General features: G+C 39.2%; 1 protein-coding gene across 1 annotated transcript in view; it reads right to left on the bottom strand.

Moving 5' to 3' along the window:
• Positions 1-16,253, bottom strand: part of IQGAP2 (IQ motif containing GTPase activating protein 2) — a 292,564-nt gene that overhangs the window by 131,893 nt on the left and 144,418 nt on the right. Inside the window, 4 exon segments of the mRNA XM_049766526.1 lie at positions 1,266-1,342; positions 6,326-6,349; positions 6,351-6,404; positions 12,368-12,524. Coding sequence (XP_049622483.1) covers positions 1,266-1,342; positions 6,326-6,349; positions 6,351-6,404; positions 12,368-12,524 — 312 coding nt within the window.

Here is a 16,253-nt window from a genome sequence, read left to right as displayed (position 1 = left end):
AAATTTGACTATTGTATCGAATTTTTCATACCACAAGACACACTTTTCCTCCCCCAAAAGATGAGGGAAAATGTCTGTGCATCTTATGAAGTGAATGCCACCTGGAGCTGAAGCCTGAGTGCTGAAGAGGAGAGCATTTATTAACTACTTGATATCTGCAGTGTTACACTCCCTTTATTGCACAGACATACCTCTCACAGTGCGAGCAATCAGGTTAATGCACTTTTACCGTCACATAAAGAACTTTTGTTTAAGACTACTTGATCGCTGCTGTGACTTTCACTTGTTTTATCTGAATGAAAAAGTATTTAAACATGTTTTTTTTTTTATTTTCTGATGTAAAAAAAATAGAGTTAGGTAAATGTATTTAACTGGCTGTGTACCAGTGTATTGTAATTATATTTTGGCCTTGCAGCTTGGTTGTTCCTAGACACCATTTCCATTGCATTTATTAAATATTTTAGTACACCATTTGCTTTAGAATATTTTTTTTCTTGTTTTCTTCATCTAAAAACTATGTGCATCTATCTTATGGTCAGGTGCATCTTAAAGAGCAAAACTACAGTAATTGTTTTTTTTTTTTAGCTTTTAGGGATCAAATTCTACTGAACAAATAAGACCAAAAAAAAAATCATTCTTCTCCTGAATTTTACTTATCTTTGACAGAAAAGGACTAAACCCATAAAATTAGGAATATCAAAACCAAAATTAAAAACATCATTTATGTTGTATAAGTGCTTCTTTGGGCAATAAATGCCAAATATATCTGTAAACTAAATGCCTATTCAAGATTGCTAGCACATAATACATGCCTGAAAGTGCCAATTTGAATTTCTTATGCTTTTTTTTTGGGGGGGGGGTCTCACTCAGCAGTGCTCAGGGGTTACTTCTGGCTCCATGCTCAGAAATTGCTCCTGGCAAGTACGGGGGACCATATGGGACGCCGGGATTCGAACTGATGACCTTTTGCATGAAAGGCAAACGCCTTACCTTCATGCTATCTCTCCGGCCCCTCTTATGCTTCTTAATACATCTTTTATTCTAATTTTCTATTGTAATTAGACTTTAAAATCAGAAAAATACTTTTAAAGTTCAAGTATTGTTTTTACAGGACTATTGCTTCAATTTTGTACCAGCAAATTAAAACAACTCACTCTAATACAAAGCTATTTTGAGAATGAAAATAATACAAGATCTGTTTTAAAACTGAAATCATATTTTATTTCGATATTACTTCCTAGAGTTTAGTTGTCTTTTCACCCTACCTCAGTGCATGGATGCAGTATATCATTCTTGGTATGTTTTTTCGGTCATAGACATCTGTTGTTTCTGGATAAAATATCTGGAAAACAAAAAGAAATAATGTGTTTAGTATGTCAGGTTTTTCACACTTATTTTAACTTTCCCAAGTAAGTTGACCATCTTTGCTATTCTCACTAATTTGAATGTAAGGAACCTCTTTTACAACTTTGTCACTTTGCTCCACTAAAGGGACAATCACTACATCTGGTTCCCAGCCTGACAGTGCACCTATTGTCAGGCAGTTCCCAGGCAGTTCACCAGGCAGTTCACCAGGCAGTTCACCAAGAATACTTCATCCTCAGGATTCAGTGGCACTTCTCACTATGAAGTGAGCCAAGTAACTCAGATTTCTATGCTAAATTATTCCAGTGGCTGAGGGAATCCCTGGCCTGGAATTAATGTGTTAAAATTCGACATCGTTGAAAATTCAGCTGCACGTTGATCTGTAAACATGGTGGTTACACACTCAACACATCTTGGTATCCTTGCATGTATACAGTTAGCTGCATAAATCTGAATATGTAATTAAAATATGGAGTAAATATACCTATAATTCTTTATGTAGGTTTGTTATTATTTTAAAATACACACAGAAACACACCCCTTTCCAATCCTCTTTCTTTTCCTATGTATCTCTAATGTTTCCAAATTTGGATGTGTATTTAAAAATGCAATTGTAAATATTATAAGCCTGCTTAAGGCACTCATAGAACATGAGTGTTTTCCACCCTACTAGTCTAAAAAAATTCTTTCTGATGACTGCAAGTATTCTTCCATCTTCTTGAGCCATAATTGAACCAGTTACCATGGCTGAGTACTTTTTGACCCGATCCCCATACAATGAACATCCCCACATTTTCTGTGCACCTGATTACTACTTCTCTTGGATAAACATCGAAGTATGAATTAGTAGATGGAAAGTCTAAATATTGAGATTTTTAGTACATACTTACACTGTTCTTAAGCTTGATACTAAAAGCTTAACAAAAACCCAGATTCAAAAACAGGTGTTCCTAGGAATCAAACATGAATGAATAAATAACTGAATAAAAAAAAAAAGAGGGAAGAGAGATTAATTAGGCAGGACACTTCTAAGATTTAGATAAGCATATTGGCATTACTTGCTTTCAGTAAATATTTTATAAAACTTGACATAAAAACTAACATTAAATCATGTACCATATGGTAGTACTTCAAACTCCAAATGCAATTTTCTATTGGACACTGAAAAAAGCTAAGAAAAGAAAGCAGCAAAGTTTCTTGAGCTATAATGTATAGTTGGTATACAAGGGTGAAATTGTTCTTCATCAGGTTAAAGGTGTAAGAAGTATTTTTATAAAGTTTCTGTCTTTTTTCTCCTTCCTTCCTCTTTCTTTCTTTCTTTCTTTCTTTCTTTCTTTCTTTCTTTTTCTTTCTTTCTTTCTTTCTTTCTTTCTTTCTTTATTTCTTTCTTTCTTTCTTTCTCTTTCTTTCTTTTTCTTTCTCTCTCTCTTTCTTTCTTTCTTTTTCTTTATTTATTTTTGTTTCTATATTTCTCTTTCTTTCTCTCTCTCTTCTTTCTCTCTTTCTTTCTCTCTCTTCTTTCTCTCTTTTCTCTCTCTTTCTCTTCTTTCTTTCTTTTCTTTCTTTCTTTCTTTCTTTCTTTCTTTCTTTCTTTCTTTCTTTCTTTCTCTTTCTTTCTCTCTTTCTTTCTTTCTTTCTTTCTTTCTTTCTTTCTTTCTTTCTTTCTTTCTTTCTTTCTTTCTTTCTTTCTTTCTTTCTTTCTTTCTTTCTTTCTTTCTTTCTCTCTTTCTCTCCTTCCTTCCTTCCTTCCCTTCCTTCCCTTCCTTCCTTCCTTCCTTCCTTCCTTCCTTCCCTTCCTTCCCTTCCTTCCCTTCTTCCCTCCCTCCTTCCCTCCTTCCCTCCTTCCCTCCTTCCTTCCTTCCTTCCTTCCTTCCTTCCTTCCTTCCTTCCTTCCTTCCTTCCTTCCTTCCTTCCTTCCCTTCCTTCCTTCTCTTTCTTCTTTCTTTCTTTCTTTCTAGAAAATCGCTCCTGCCAGGCTTGAGGGACCATATGGAGTGCTGAGGATTGAATTCCCAAGTCTCTCATGGGTTAGCCTGCGGGCAAGGCAAACGCCCTCCCCCTACTGCTGTGCTATCACTCAGGACCCATAAAGTTTCTTTACCAATGTCTGACAACATGTCTTTAACCCCTAAGGAAGGATTTCAATTGCAGAAGGATTTTACCAGTTTCAAGGGTCCCACATGGTAATTGACAGCACTCCTTTCCTTTTCTATTTGTAATTTCTCCTGAAAATCAGTATGAATGTGTCTTTTGTTAGCAAGATTTTAGGGGCGATGGGGGTTAGGAGAGATAGCACAATAGATAGGGTGCTTCCCTTGCAAGAGGCCTGACCCAGAATTGATTCCAAGCATCCCCACATAAACGAGTAATTTCTGAATACAGAGCGATGTGTCTCTTATACCACCAGGTGTTTCCCCCAAACAAAAGATAATAGTAGAAAATCGCCATTCACTATAGTGTTTTCACAGCATTGTATCTCCAGAACCAAGCATGATGCCAAGCACAAAGTAAGGGTGTTAGTGCATGGAAAATTTAATATATCAGACATCAGAGTCAGTTCAGCAGACTATGGTGTCTCAACTCTGCAATGTAGTGTATCAATGACTTCATAGTAAAGCGCAGTGTTGAAAACCACCTTCTGTATGGAACTCTTCTTTGGCTTAAAATCAAAGGAAATCTGTTCAATCACAGCATATATTTATATCCAAATCTATCAAATATATTGCATTATCCAGTTTTAAAGTATGCTGCCTCATATAGAAAACACTTTAAAAATTTATTTCTGTATTAATCTGTTTCCCACTAAGCTCCCAGTTAGTACTTTGCCAATCACGCTGTGATCTTGTTTCAGGTGCGAAAAGATTTAATATTCTGGGAATTTTGAGATATAAAAGTAGTTTGTTTAAAAATAGGATAGGATAAGGACTAGAGAGACAGCTCAATGGTTTGTTGTATATGCTCTTTGCCATGCAAGAGGCTGATGTTTCATGCCACTACCACATCAACCCCCAACACCACCAGGAGTTATCACCCCAATCAAGGAATCAAGAATAATCCTCTGAGCACTTGCAGCGTGTGATTTCCCCCCTCCATAATACAGAAAAATAGAATAAATCAGTATTGACTATTTTGAGATAAATTCACCTGAAACAAATGAGCACAAATATATTACTCTGGTAGTCTTGGGGGGACATATAGGATACTATGGAAAGAACCCAGGTTGACTATTTGGAAGGCAAATGGGCTTTTTGGACCTACTGGGACTATTTCTCTGTCCCCTACATTAAAACCTCTATAAATGCTCCAAGTCTGTCTGGCATTGAAGTACAGCCTGAGATGTCACCACATTGTGGGAAGTAGAATGAAGGGCACCACAGAGATGCATGATTTTGCAACTTCCTGGCTTTGTAATTATTTCCAAATAAGAAAAAGTATCAAAAATGTCTTCCAGATGCAATCATTTCTCATTTCCTCCACCTGCCTATTTGTCTCTTCTGCCTTAAGGTGCTTGCTTTTTGATTCAACAACTTCAGGAACTATTTGCTGAGTGAATTTTATGGGAAGATCTCTTTTAAAAGAAAGAGCTGTTACCCACCAATGTCTTTGGAATTTCAGTTGATACTGTGATTGATAGTAATATTTTATAAAATAGATTCCAACACTATATAGTGTTACAATGAAATTTAGAATTGAAAGCAGTGGTTCTGGAATGTATTGGCCTTCCACTTCCTTTTCAGAAAAAAAAGCTCATTCAGCTTCAGTCACTCTCACTTCCCTTACCCCTGGAGATGTCCTTCTTTAATTTTTATTTATCTGTTGGGGAGTGGTTTGGGATCATAGCATCAGGATCAAAACACAATTTCTGGTGTCTCACTTCCCTGATCCCTGGAGACTTATCTTCTTTAATTTTTATTTATTTGTAGGGGAGTGGTTTGGATCATCACCATCAAGATCAAACACAATTACTGGTGTTTGAGGGACCATATCTGATGCCAGAGATCAAACCAGGATCAGCTGTGTGCAAGGTAAGTGCCCTTCCCCACTATACTATATTGCCAGTCATGCCACCACTCCAGTGGAGCTGGGGTGAGGAAATGAATCTTCAGTCGAACAGAAAGTGGCCCTTCCTTTCTGATCATTCCAGGCACTACCTCCCAGCTGGGTGGATTCATCCACTTAGGGAAGCACTGACTGTAGTATAAAGAATAACACCAAAAAAAAGGAGGTGGCAACTTTTTCTAGAGTAAGGGGTCATTGAGTGGAAAAGTGGGCCAAACCTGCCAACCACTCAGGGGTTATTTCTTGGCTTTACACTCAGAATCATTTCTGGTAGTGGTTGGAAGATGGATACAGATGCTGCGGATAGAACCCAGGTTGGGACACATGCAAGGCAAAAAACGTAATATAACTGAAATACTAAATCTCCAGTCTGGGATGGGATGGGCCAATCTTATAACCAACTTCTCCACCATTAAAGCTTTCTCCGAGGGGTCAGAGAGATAGAATGGAGGTAAGGTGTTTGCCTTGCATGCAGGTTGGTGGTTCGAATCCCCGCATCCCATATGGTCCCCCGGGCCTGCCAGGAGCGATTTCTGAGAATAGAGCCAGGAGTAACCCCTGAGCGCTGCCGAGGTATGACCCAAAAACCAAAAACAAAGCAAAACCAAAATCAACAACAACAAAAAAAAACCACTTGCTCTGACTGTGTTAGATTTATACAGACTTTTACCTGGCTGCTCACAATTTAGACAACCATTTCATTCTGAGTTCTTAACCTATGTTAACAATGTTTTAAGTCTTTCCTATTTCTATTTAGTTTTCACATTTTCTTCTTGAGGCAAAAGGCAATCTCGTGAACCTGGAACATCAGCCCTTCTTGTCTACCAAATTATATTTCACCGTGAGGTAATAACAAGTTGTCTGGATCCCCAGGAGGATCCCTGCATATCTGGAAGCTTACCTTGGGGAGACCAATGGATTCCAATCGCTCGCAACCACTGCACAGTGTTATCTGTATGTCGGAAATGAAGACCGGATTTCTAATGGGAGGAGAGGGGTGAGAAAAAAAGGAGAGGGTCACACTTAAATGGGATCATTTGCAATAATATTTCTCATCAGCAAGATTTTTTTCAATTGCATTTCTCTTAGAATAAAATACTCATATGAAGGAATTATTTTAATCTCTGTAACACCCCAACCCATAATGATAAATGATCCATTTCCACATTCACATATGAGACATTTTTGAACTAAAATTCCCCAAGACCACTGTGCCTAGCACACACCTGTGTGTGCACATCTGTACACTCACACAAAGGATTAAGACTTGGATAACCGTGATCAAGAAACATAGCAACTTCAGGAAAAACAGCATTTGGGGTTGAGGGGAGGGGTGTATTGGGAATACACCCAGAAGTGCTCAGGGAATACTCCTGGCAGAGCTTGGGGGACCATATGAGATGCAGAGAATCGAACCCAGATCAGTCATGTCCAAGGTAAATACCCTACCACCTGTACTGTCTATCCCTCTAACCCCAATTTCTTTTTTCTATTTCCACAGTCATATTCTCTAATCATTGATAGATATAAGGTGAGTTCTCTATAAAAATATTGAAATTAAAAAAAATAATTAAAAATTGTTTATGTGTTAAAAAATCACAATTCACAATTAATGTTTGTATCTCTCCATTCTAGAATTTAACCCTATTTTGACCTGGGGTGGGAGAAGTAAACCACTATTGAAAATGGCTTACTTGAACTTTTTTTTATCCATGCAACAATAATAATCTTTGTCTTCTCCCTCTTCTTCAGGATAGTTCTGATCCTTAGATATTTTTTCCTGGCATAATCTATAAACATGGCACCTGTGTCTGTATCATAAGAAGACTTAACAGGAGCCAGACAATGAGCTCAGGGTCTGGGTACCTGAGTTGTACGAGCAAGTACCCGACTGAGTTCTATCTTCTGTACAGTGTGACCTCCCCCAGCACCACAGCACCAAATATCCTGGCCTAAGCATTGAAACATCTGACATGTCTGACCAAATATTACTGAGTGATCTAATTAGGTGGATAATTATGGGAAAATTATAAATCTCTAAGAACTCATGTATTCAACCATGACAGGGATGAAGATTGTATAAAGCCCCTCCTTGCAAAGTAACATTAAAAACACAATAAATGGGGGCCAGAGATAGCTCAGGGTCAAGCACATATACCATGTATGTACAAGACTTTTTTGATGCCCAGTACAGTGCAGACTCTTCAGCACCATAGGGGAGCCTACACTTCATTAAAGACTAAACCTGAAACTCACTCACTGTTAAGATCAGAAAAGACCTTGACATGTCATAAAAGAGGCAGTGAAGAATAGAGTAGTGATTTTGGTTAAATTTAGTGATATATAGTAAATGAAAAGCTCATTTTTATATCCTTAATCCTCCTTAAAGAGGACTTTCCCCTCATTTTTTTAACTGCTCCCAGGAAGCCTATCTGCCAAGCATTTCCATCTAACAACAACTTAGCTTAAAAATTCATGCTTTCATATATTTATCACAATCAACTACTGTTCATTTACTTAGCAGTATATCCAAAGAAAGCACTATGAACCCATATCCACTTTGGTCTCTCTGCTGCTACTAATTAACTATAAGGAATGGGCTTATTACAGGGGAGATAATCATATGAGCTGGATGGATGGTAAATTTTTACCCAAAATAATTTCCCCCAAAGTAATTTCTATCATGGTACAATTTATTCTTTCCCTATAACTTTGTTAAGATACATTAATAAAGTCAACTGTAACTTGTCTGTAAGTTAATTAATGAAGCTAAACATAATGGTGACGTTTATTTACCATGAGAACAATGGTCTCAAACTTCTGTAATATGTAAAAGAACAACCTGTAGTAATTATTGTTTTTTTTATGAAGTATTTTACTTTGATTTATTTTTTTTTTTATTTTTCATTTTTTGGATCACACCTGACAGTGCTCAGGGGTTCCTCCTGGCTCTATGCTCAGAAATCCCTCCAGCAGGCTTGGGGGACCATATGGGATGCTGAGATTCAAACCACAGTCCTTCTGCATGCAAGGCAAATGCTCTACCTTGATGCTCTCTCTCCGGGCCGGGCCCGTAATTACCATTTTTATTTGTCTTTGTTTTTGGCCACACCCAGGGGCACTCAGCAGTTACTCCTGGCTCTGGGCAGGATGCTGGGAATTGAACCCAGGTTGGCTGCGTGCTAGGCAAACATCCTACCGACTGTGCTGTTGCTGTGGCTCTGAAGACACAGGTTTTTGCTTTCACAACAAAATAACCAATCACTATGCAAGGTGTGTCCAAAAGGGGGTTACTCAGATGCCATAGCACAGATAGCTTGATTACTTCACTTAGATGTGTAGCAGAAAGCAGAGATGGCTGGAAAAAAAATACTCAGCATTGGCAAGTTTAGATCAACTACCAAAGACAGTTCTTTAAATCAAAAAGAGTGGCCATGACTGTACACAAATTGTATACTATAAAGAAAGAAACGAGCATGAAAGCTGACATGTGTTAATTGCCTGTTCATTGTTTTTGGTGGGAACACACAGCCAGTCGTACTCTGGGATCATATCTGGTGATGCCAGATATCAAACAGAGGTTAGCTACCTGCAAACCAAGTGCATTCACCCATATTCTGGCCCATTTGATATCTGCCAAACTTAACACAGAGGCCTATAGATCTCTGGGACAGGGCTTGTGCCTTTGGAAATCCACTGCTGAACAGGAAGATGATCTTTAATGGCTGCAGACCATGCCACATGATCCCAGCTAGTGAAATGCATGTCTTCCAGAAGGTTTTGCATTTACATATCTCTTCTGCAGGCCCACAATCAAGTGCTCTTTGGGAAGGACCTTGTAACAGGCCCAAATTCTGAAGAACACTAGTCTCCTGTTTACAAGTACTTGACTTTCATTTTAAGAAAAGAAATAAAGTGGCCTCAAAATAAAATCTTATTATTATATGACAAATTGCTGAAAACTGCCATTTAAGAATGGCAATTTAAGGAACTTAAGGATGCCATTTAAGGAAGGCTTCCGCAGATTGAATAAAAGAGGAAAAAGAAATGCCTCCCTTTTCTTCAGTGCATTAACAATGGGGGAGCTTCCATCTGCCTCCCCCCAGTTTTTCTCCCACCTCACAGCTGGCATCAACCTCCCTCTCTTCTGCTTGTTCCCTCCTTGCTGCCCTTTTCCTAGCATCCCTTCCTTTGAGAATCCCAGTCTTGCCGGGGCTGATGGGGTCAGGGATACACAGGTCCACCCCCACCACCATGTTTTATTCAGGCTTGCCCTTGCCTGCTAAGACTCTACATGCTTTTGTTTGGGAGAAAAGATTGGAAATAATGTTCTATCTTCATCCTAAAAGAGAAGCTAGTACTTATTCAGAGAAGAGGATCCAACCCCAGTGCCAGGAAGAATTGGTCCCTGTTTAAGTTGCCATCAGATGCCAACATCTAAATGGAAAAGAGAAACAAACTCAACTCATATGATGTACCAGGAGATAAGGGTTAGCACTACCTTCAGCTAAAGGTTCTCTCTGCACTGATTCAGAGATAATCCCCAACTCTCAAAATACCCACAATCCCCTTCAGGGTCTAGAGCTCCACCCAAGCACAGTGTACCTATCTTGTCAAATCCACACAGATCTTCATTATATAAAGCAATAGAAGGTGAAGCAAAAAGTTTTTTCTGAAATATAGACAAATGTTCATTTACTGTGTGGCATGGGGCTACTATTTAATGCTGAGTGCTTGCTTTTCTGAGCCTCTAAAACTATTTCTCAATATTAGGAGAGATACATTTCAATACTAAGTCATTGCTTATATTGAGGTCTGGAAAAAGTTGTAATGAGCTGAAATATTGAAATATTGTTATAACCTAGCAAAGTCAATTTAATAAATATACACTCTTCCCAATCATAACATTTTTAAAAAGAGGAAGTTTTTCTCAACTAATTTTAAGAGTAGATCATAGAATAACTCATCAAAAAAATATGTCCATTACTCTTCTTACTGTTAGCCTAAATGATTACTTGAAAAATGAATTTCCAGTTTGAAAAGTGAAAGGGAGGGGTTTCCCTCCTCCGCCCGCCCCCCAGGGCCCGAGTTGCCAGGGCCGGCCATGAAGGCCCGCCTGGCGTGGGGGGTTCGACCAGCGACCCTAACATACCAGCAAAATAGACATCGACGAAAGAAATGCACAGAATCCAGTCTTTAAATATAAAAGTCTGATACCAACTATAGCTAAAGTGTGAAAAAGTTTCATGGGGACCTTGAGAATGACTGGAGTTGGAAAGACAGACTGGTATGCCTGGAGCCCAGAGTCTGTCTTATGCCAATAAACTTCTGGGGTGAGGCCTTTTTGTATCAGGCCAAGGATTTTTTTTTCCATTTTCTCCATTTTTCTGAACCTATGCAAACATTGGCGATAGCCACTATCACACCTTTACTATATTTTTTTTACTCTTATCCTTTAAGGAAAAAAATACAACTTACTGAACATAAAAACAAATTACTGTAGTAGAATGCCTGTCTCGAATACAGGCAGGAGATGGGAAGGGGGGAGGGGGTAATGTTGCACTGGTGAAGGGGGGTGTTCTGGTTATGACTGTAACCCAAATATGATCATGTTACTTAAATAAAAGATATATTTAATAAAAAGCTTTAAAAAAATCCTCTCCCTAAAAAAGAAAAAAAATGAATTTCAATCTCAACAAATCAGGCAACAACAACAACAAAAAAATCTCTTTTCAACTATCTAATATTGTTCTTGTAGGAATACAAGTTACTTTTTGTATTTCTCATAAGAAAATGTAAAGAATAAAAAAATACTGATATAATGGCAAGTACAATATATAAGAAAATAATCGAGTTTTCAAAAAGCTTTACAGACTATGAGCTGACACTGATAGGCTATCACATCATCCCACACCACACATCATAAATTATTTTATAAAGACACATTGACTGGAGGCTGTCTTTTAGGCTGGAAAAATATACATATCTTTTCTGCCCTATCTTCAGTGACAGGTTCCTATTAGGGGGAAGGGAAAAAAGTCATTGGGTGAATCCAGGTGAGGTAGTGTTTTCTCATGAACCAAAAAAAAAAAAACTCCCCATCTTTTCTATGCTTTATTCCTCCACTATTTTTGCTTGGTTGTTTTTGGGCCACACCTAGTGGTGTTCAGAGATCACTCTTGATAGTGTTTGGTGTGATGTTTGTTTGATATGATGCTGGGGATCAAACCCTGGTAATGCAAGGCATGTGTCCTACTCACTGTGCTCTCTCTCTGGTCTGATGATTCTGAATTATTCATGCATATGGTCTGTCCTTCAAGCATGTTATTGGATAGATCCAAAGAATTCTAGGATTTTAAAGATTCCCCAAGTGATTCGAGAAAGAAGGAAAGTTTAAGAAGCTCTGCTCTAAATTATGAACATTATGAATGAATGCAAGATTGTTTATTTTTGTTTTGTTTCCTCTGTTCACTTCACCAAATTAGGTTTGAAATAATACTTTGGAAACTAAATGGGAATAAACGTTGGCATGAGTATTTCTTTTTATCACACTGGCCTTGACTTATTAGGGCCACAAGTTCAAGTCCCAGCTGTGTACTTTATCTCTTGATGAGAATGAGGAGTGCCATAAACTGTTGGTGATGAAAAACAGGAGAATTCCTACTTCTACATTTACTGGTGCTAATAAAAGTGACCTCCATGAAGAAAGGGATGATGGGAGGTAGGTCTGGGGGTGGTTTCTGAGCCCTGGCTGAGAAATAGAAACTCTCCCTTTAAACTTGTGGCTGCTTCAGGAATGATTATTATTAACAGGCTTCAAAGGCAGCCCCTTCTCTTCCACCCCATCCCTCATCCTAGTAGAAACAGTGAAAGGAGGGAAAGGAAAGAAAATACTGAACTTTCACTTTTAGCTGGAAGCCAAAACCAATTAACTCTCAGTTACCTTATAACGCGTTTGTTCCACATCATAGATCTTTTTCTCCGATACCATTTTCGGTGCAAAGAACTTGGCCAACTTTGCAAGGTAAACTCCATTCCGGAGTCCTTCTTCCAGTTCAGTGGTTGGTGGCAATTCTTCAACTAAGCAGACTTCCATCCATCTAAAGGGGTTAAAACAAAAACACAAAAACCTTTAATGTGACTCCCATCCAGAAACTTGGTAGAAATGTCCAGATGTAGAATTTTCTCTGGATGTTGGAGACAGCCACAAAGAGAACAGAAATGTTTTGGGAGCACAGAAGGAAAAAGAGGATATGTACATGAGATACTTGGAGGGAATCAAAGTTCAGAGGTTGCCATGCCAGGGCTGGTCCATTTCACTTTTATCAAAACCTCTGACAGTTCACTTTGTTGCCAAAGAGGAAAGGGGCCCAGTCATTCTATGTGGAGGAAACTATTCTGTTGGAATTATAGAAAAATTAGTTCCAAGTTTATGAGCACTTAGCAGAAAAGATTCTAAATAGGGGCTTTGCCCCAGGGAGAGCAAAGACAAAAATGGTACAAATCCACAGTGAGCTCATATCCATAAATGAGTATAGGAAGAGGTTGGAAAGTATTTTGAAAATGGAGCATCAAAATTTCAGAAAACTAACTTCTATAAAAAATGTACATTCTGGGGTTGGAGAGATAGCATGGATGTAGGGCATTTGCCTTGCAGGCAGAAGGACAGTGGTTCAAATTCCAGCATCCCATATGGTCCCCCAAGCCTGCCAGGAGCGATTTCTGAGCGTAGAACCAGGAGTAACCCCTGAGCGCTGCCAGGTGTGACCCAAAAACGAACAAACAAAAATACACATTCCTTTTATGATAAAATAAACGAATTCTCCAAATGTAGAGGGAACTGGAGAATATCATGTTAAATGAAGTAAGCCAGAAGAAGAATAAATACAGAATATCACTCATATATGGCAGTTAGAATAACTGCATAAGGGAATGCAAAGGTTTAAGAAGGTATTACCTAGGTCATTCTTGACCCCAGAGTATGAAGAAAGAGAGATGAGGGGCTGGACCGATAGTACAGTGGGTAGGGTCTTTGCCTTGCAAATGGCTGACCTGGATTCAATCCCTGGCATGTTCCATTTGGTCCCCTGGGGAACACTAGGAATGACCCCTGAGCACAGAGCCAAAAGTAACTCCCCAAGCACTGCTAGGTGTGAGAAAAGAAAGAAAGAAAGAAAGGAAAGAAAGGAAAGAAAGGAAAGAAAGGAAAGAAAGAAAGAAAGAAAGAAAGAAAGAAAGAAAGAAAGAAAGAAAAAAGAAAGAAAGAAAGAAAAAGAAAGAAAGAAAGAAAGAAAGAAAGAAAGAAAGAAAGAAAGAAAGAAAGAAAGAAAGAGGAAGAAAGAAAAAGGAAGGAGGAAAGAAAGAAAAAGAAAGAGGAAGAAAGGAAGGAAGAAAGAAAAGAAAAGAAAAGAAAAGAAAAGAAAAGAAAAGAAAAGAAAAATCTGTGCCATCCCTGAAAAAAAGAGAACCAACGTCAATGCTGGCTCAGGGACCTACAGCAGCAGGAAAGCCAGGCCAAGTAGCTTCTCCTCATTGACACAGAGGAGGGTATTCTATTCCCACCCTTTCCTGACCCATGAGTTCCTGTGAAAGGCAAGAAGGGGTGCAGGCTACAGTGTAGAGGGGCTTTGACTTCCCTGCCACAGATCCATAAACAAATCACCAAGTTAGTGCAAATGCCTTATTTGTGTAGCCAGTTCCCTCAGAAGGCCAGCAACACAGCACATGGCATACTGTGGAACTCTGTTCTGCAATATTCATAATTGACCCGGGTCCATACTGCACATTGTTAAATATCTGAACTGCTCTGAACATCATCTTTTGAAAGCTTAGAGGTACCCAAATAAGCAAGGAGTATTCACTAACCCTGGCATGGGGACCTAGAGGAAAATAAAAACATAAGCCCTGTCTTCAGAGAGCACTAAAATTAACAGGAAAGACAACAGAGTTCCAGGGAGAAAGGAGATAAACACGTAAGTGGCTGTTGGACTCCATGTTAACAGTGGGGGCATATGGAGAAAAGGTTTGGATAAAAGAAGGGATCAATAACTGAAGTCACAGGGGTAATATGAAAAAGTTGGTAGTGGGGTATGACCCATGGGATTTGGACTAGAAACTGGAGGATTTGAAAAGGCTGGTGGTAGGGTTGGGATTAGGCAGAACGAAGAAGGAAACATGAGAGAAAACCAGACAAGACTTGAGGCACTGCTGGGAGTGGCACGGGTAGAGGGAAAATGAAGCTGAGCACATACAAGGGAGCAGGCCATGGAAGTCCCAGCCGAGAGACATGCTGACAGCTATTGTCACAGGAAGGGGAGTCCATGCAGTCCCCCAGCAGAAGAATAACATGCTGACATGGGAATTTGTGAAAATAAATCTCATTGTGACAGAATACTCTGTGTGGGGTCTGGTGGGACCCAAGGCATTGGTCAGGCCGGAAGCAGGAGGCCATTCAAGGAAGCAGGGACAGGACACCATGACAGTCTAGGAAGGGCCAAGGCTAAAGCAGCCTCCTTGACCAGGAGAGGGGCTTTGTGGGAGGGGAGCTGTAGACTCATTCACTGTGTGACTTAGTAAGTTATCCCTGAACTTCAGATTTTTCCCAACATAAGGGGCAAAAGGGTTAGGGGAATGGGACCATAATGCTCATGCAAGCCCCGCACCCCCACAATGTGGAGCTGAGCAAGAGTGGAACCGAGATATTCACAGAGGCACAAAGAGAATAAGGAGATATTGGTTTTTCCACACAAAAAGCTAAAGACTATGATATACTAGATCCATGAAACCATTTTTTTTAATGAGTCCAATAAAAATCATCATGCCCTTTCTGTTAAACAAGAAAACAAAAAGTGGCTGTTACAAGTCAATCCACTAGGGCTGGAGTGTAGTGGAAGCTTCATACCCATCCTGGGGGTGGATTGGGGTATACGGGGTCTGGAAGCAATGCGACAATAAACCACAAAGGTTAGGGAGATAAAAGAGATCCAGGAACTTCCACCACCAGTTATCTGCAAACAGAAAAAAAAAAGTACAGCAGGCAAATGGGCAGCTGGAAGAGGTCTCGACTCTCAGTCTTTATTGGAAAGAGGACCACTTCCAGCGGTGGAGAAGAGGTAGGGATAGGGGGCCAATATAGAGGTATCTCCCACCCAAGTGGGACAAGCACATGCAAAGAAGAATTATCCTGAATAAAGTAAAAACTGGTTATTCCAACACTGGAGCAATAGTACAGTGGGGAGGGCAACTTGCCTGCATGTAGTCACCTCTTCACCACTTATGGGTCCCCCCCTGAGCCCTGCCAGGAGTAATTCCTGTGTACAAAAACCTATATATAACCACTAAATGTGATCCCTTCTCCCAAAACTCCATATGCAGTGAATGGGATTCTAATGAAAATAAATGACAAATTACAGCATCCTGCTATTTCCTATTAAAATGCAATCTGAGTTCAAATAATTACTTGAAATGATTTAAAAAAACTGTAACTGCTTTTATGACCAATCCCCATAATTGAGTTACATTTGATTCCTGGGAGGTAAATTGACAACCTGGAGGAGTAGGAGGAGAAAAAGTTGGCACTCAGGATCATGGGCAGAGAGCTAGAAATAAACAACTTGAGGGGCTGGGGAGATTATTATTATTATTATTATTATTATTTAATTATTATTATTATTATTATCATCATCATCATCATCATCATTATTTTTAAATGGTAACTTTTTGTTTTGTTTTGTTTTTGTTTTTGTTTTTTTTGGTCACAGGCAGGCAGCCGCTCAGCGTTACTCCTGGCTCTACACTTAGAAATGTGCCCCCTGGACTTGAGGGACAGA

Source organism: Suncus etruscus, chromosome 2 (assembly GCF_024139225.1).
Source record: "Suncus etruscus isolate mSunEtr1 chromosome 2, mSunEtr1.pri.cur, whole genome shotgun sequence".
Lineage (NCBI taxonomy): Eukaryota > Metazoa > Chordata > Mammalia > Eulipotyphla > Soricidae > Suncus > Suncus etruscus.
This window is presented reverse-complemented; position numbering and strand designations above follow the sequence as displayed.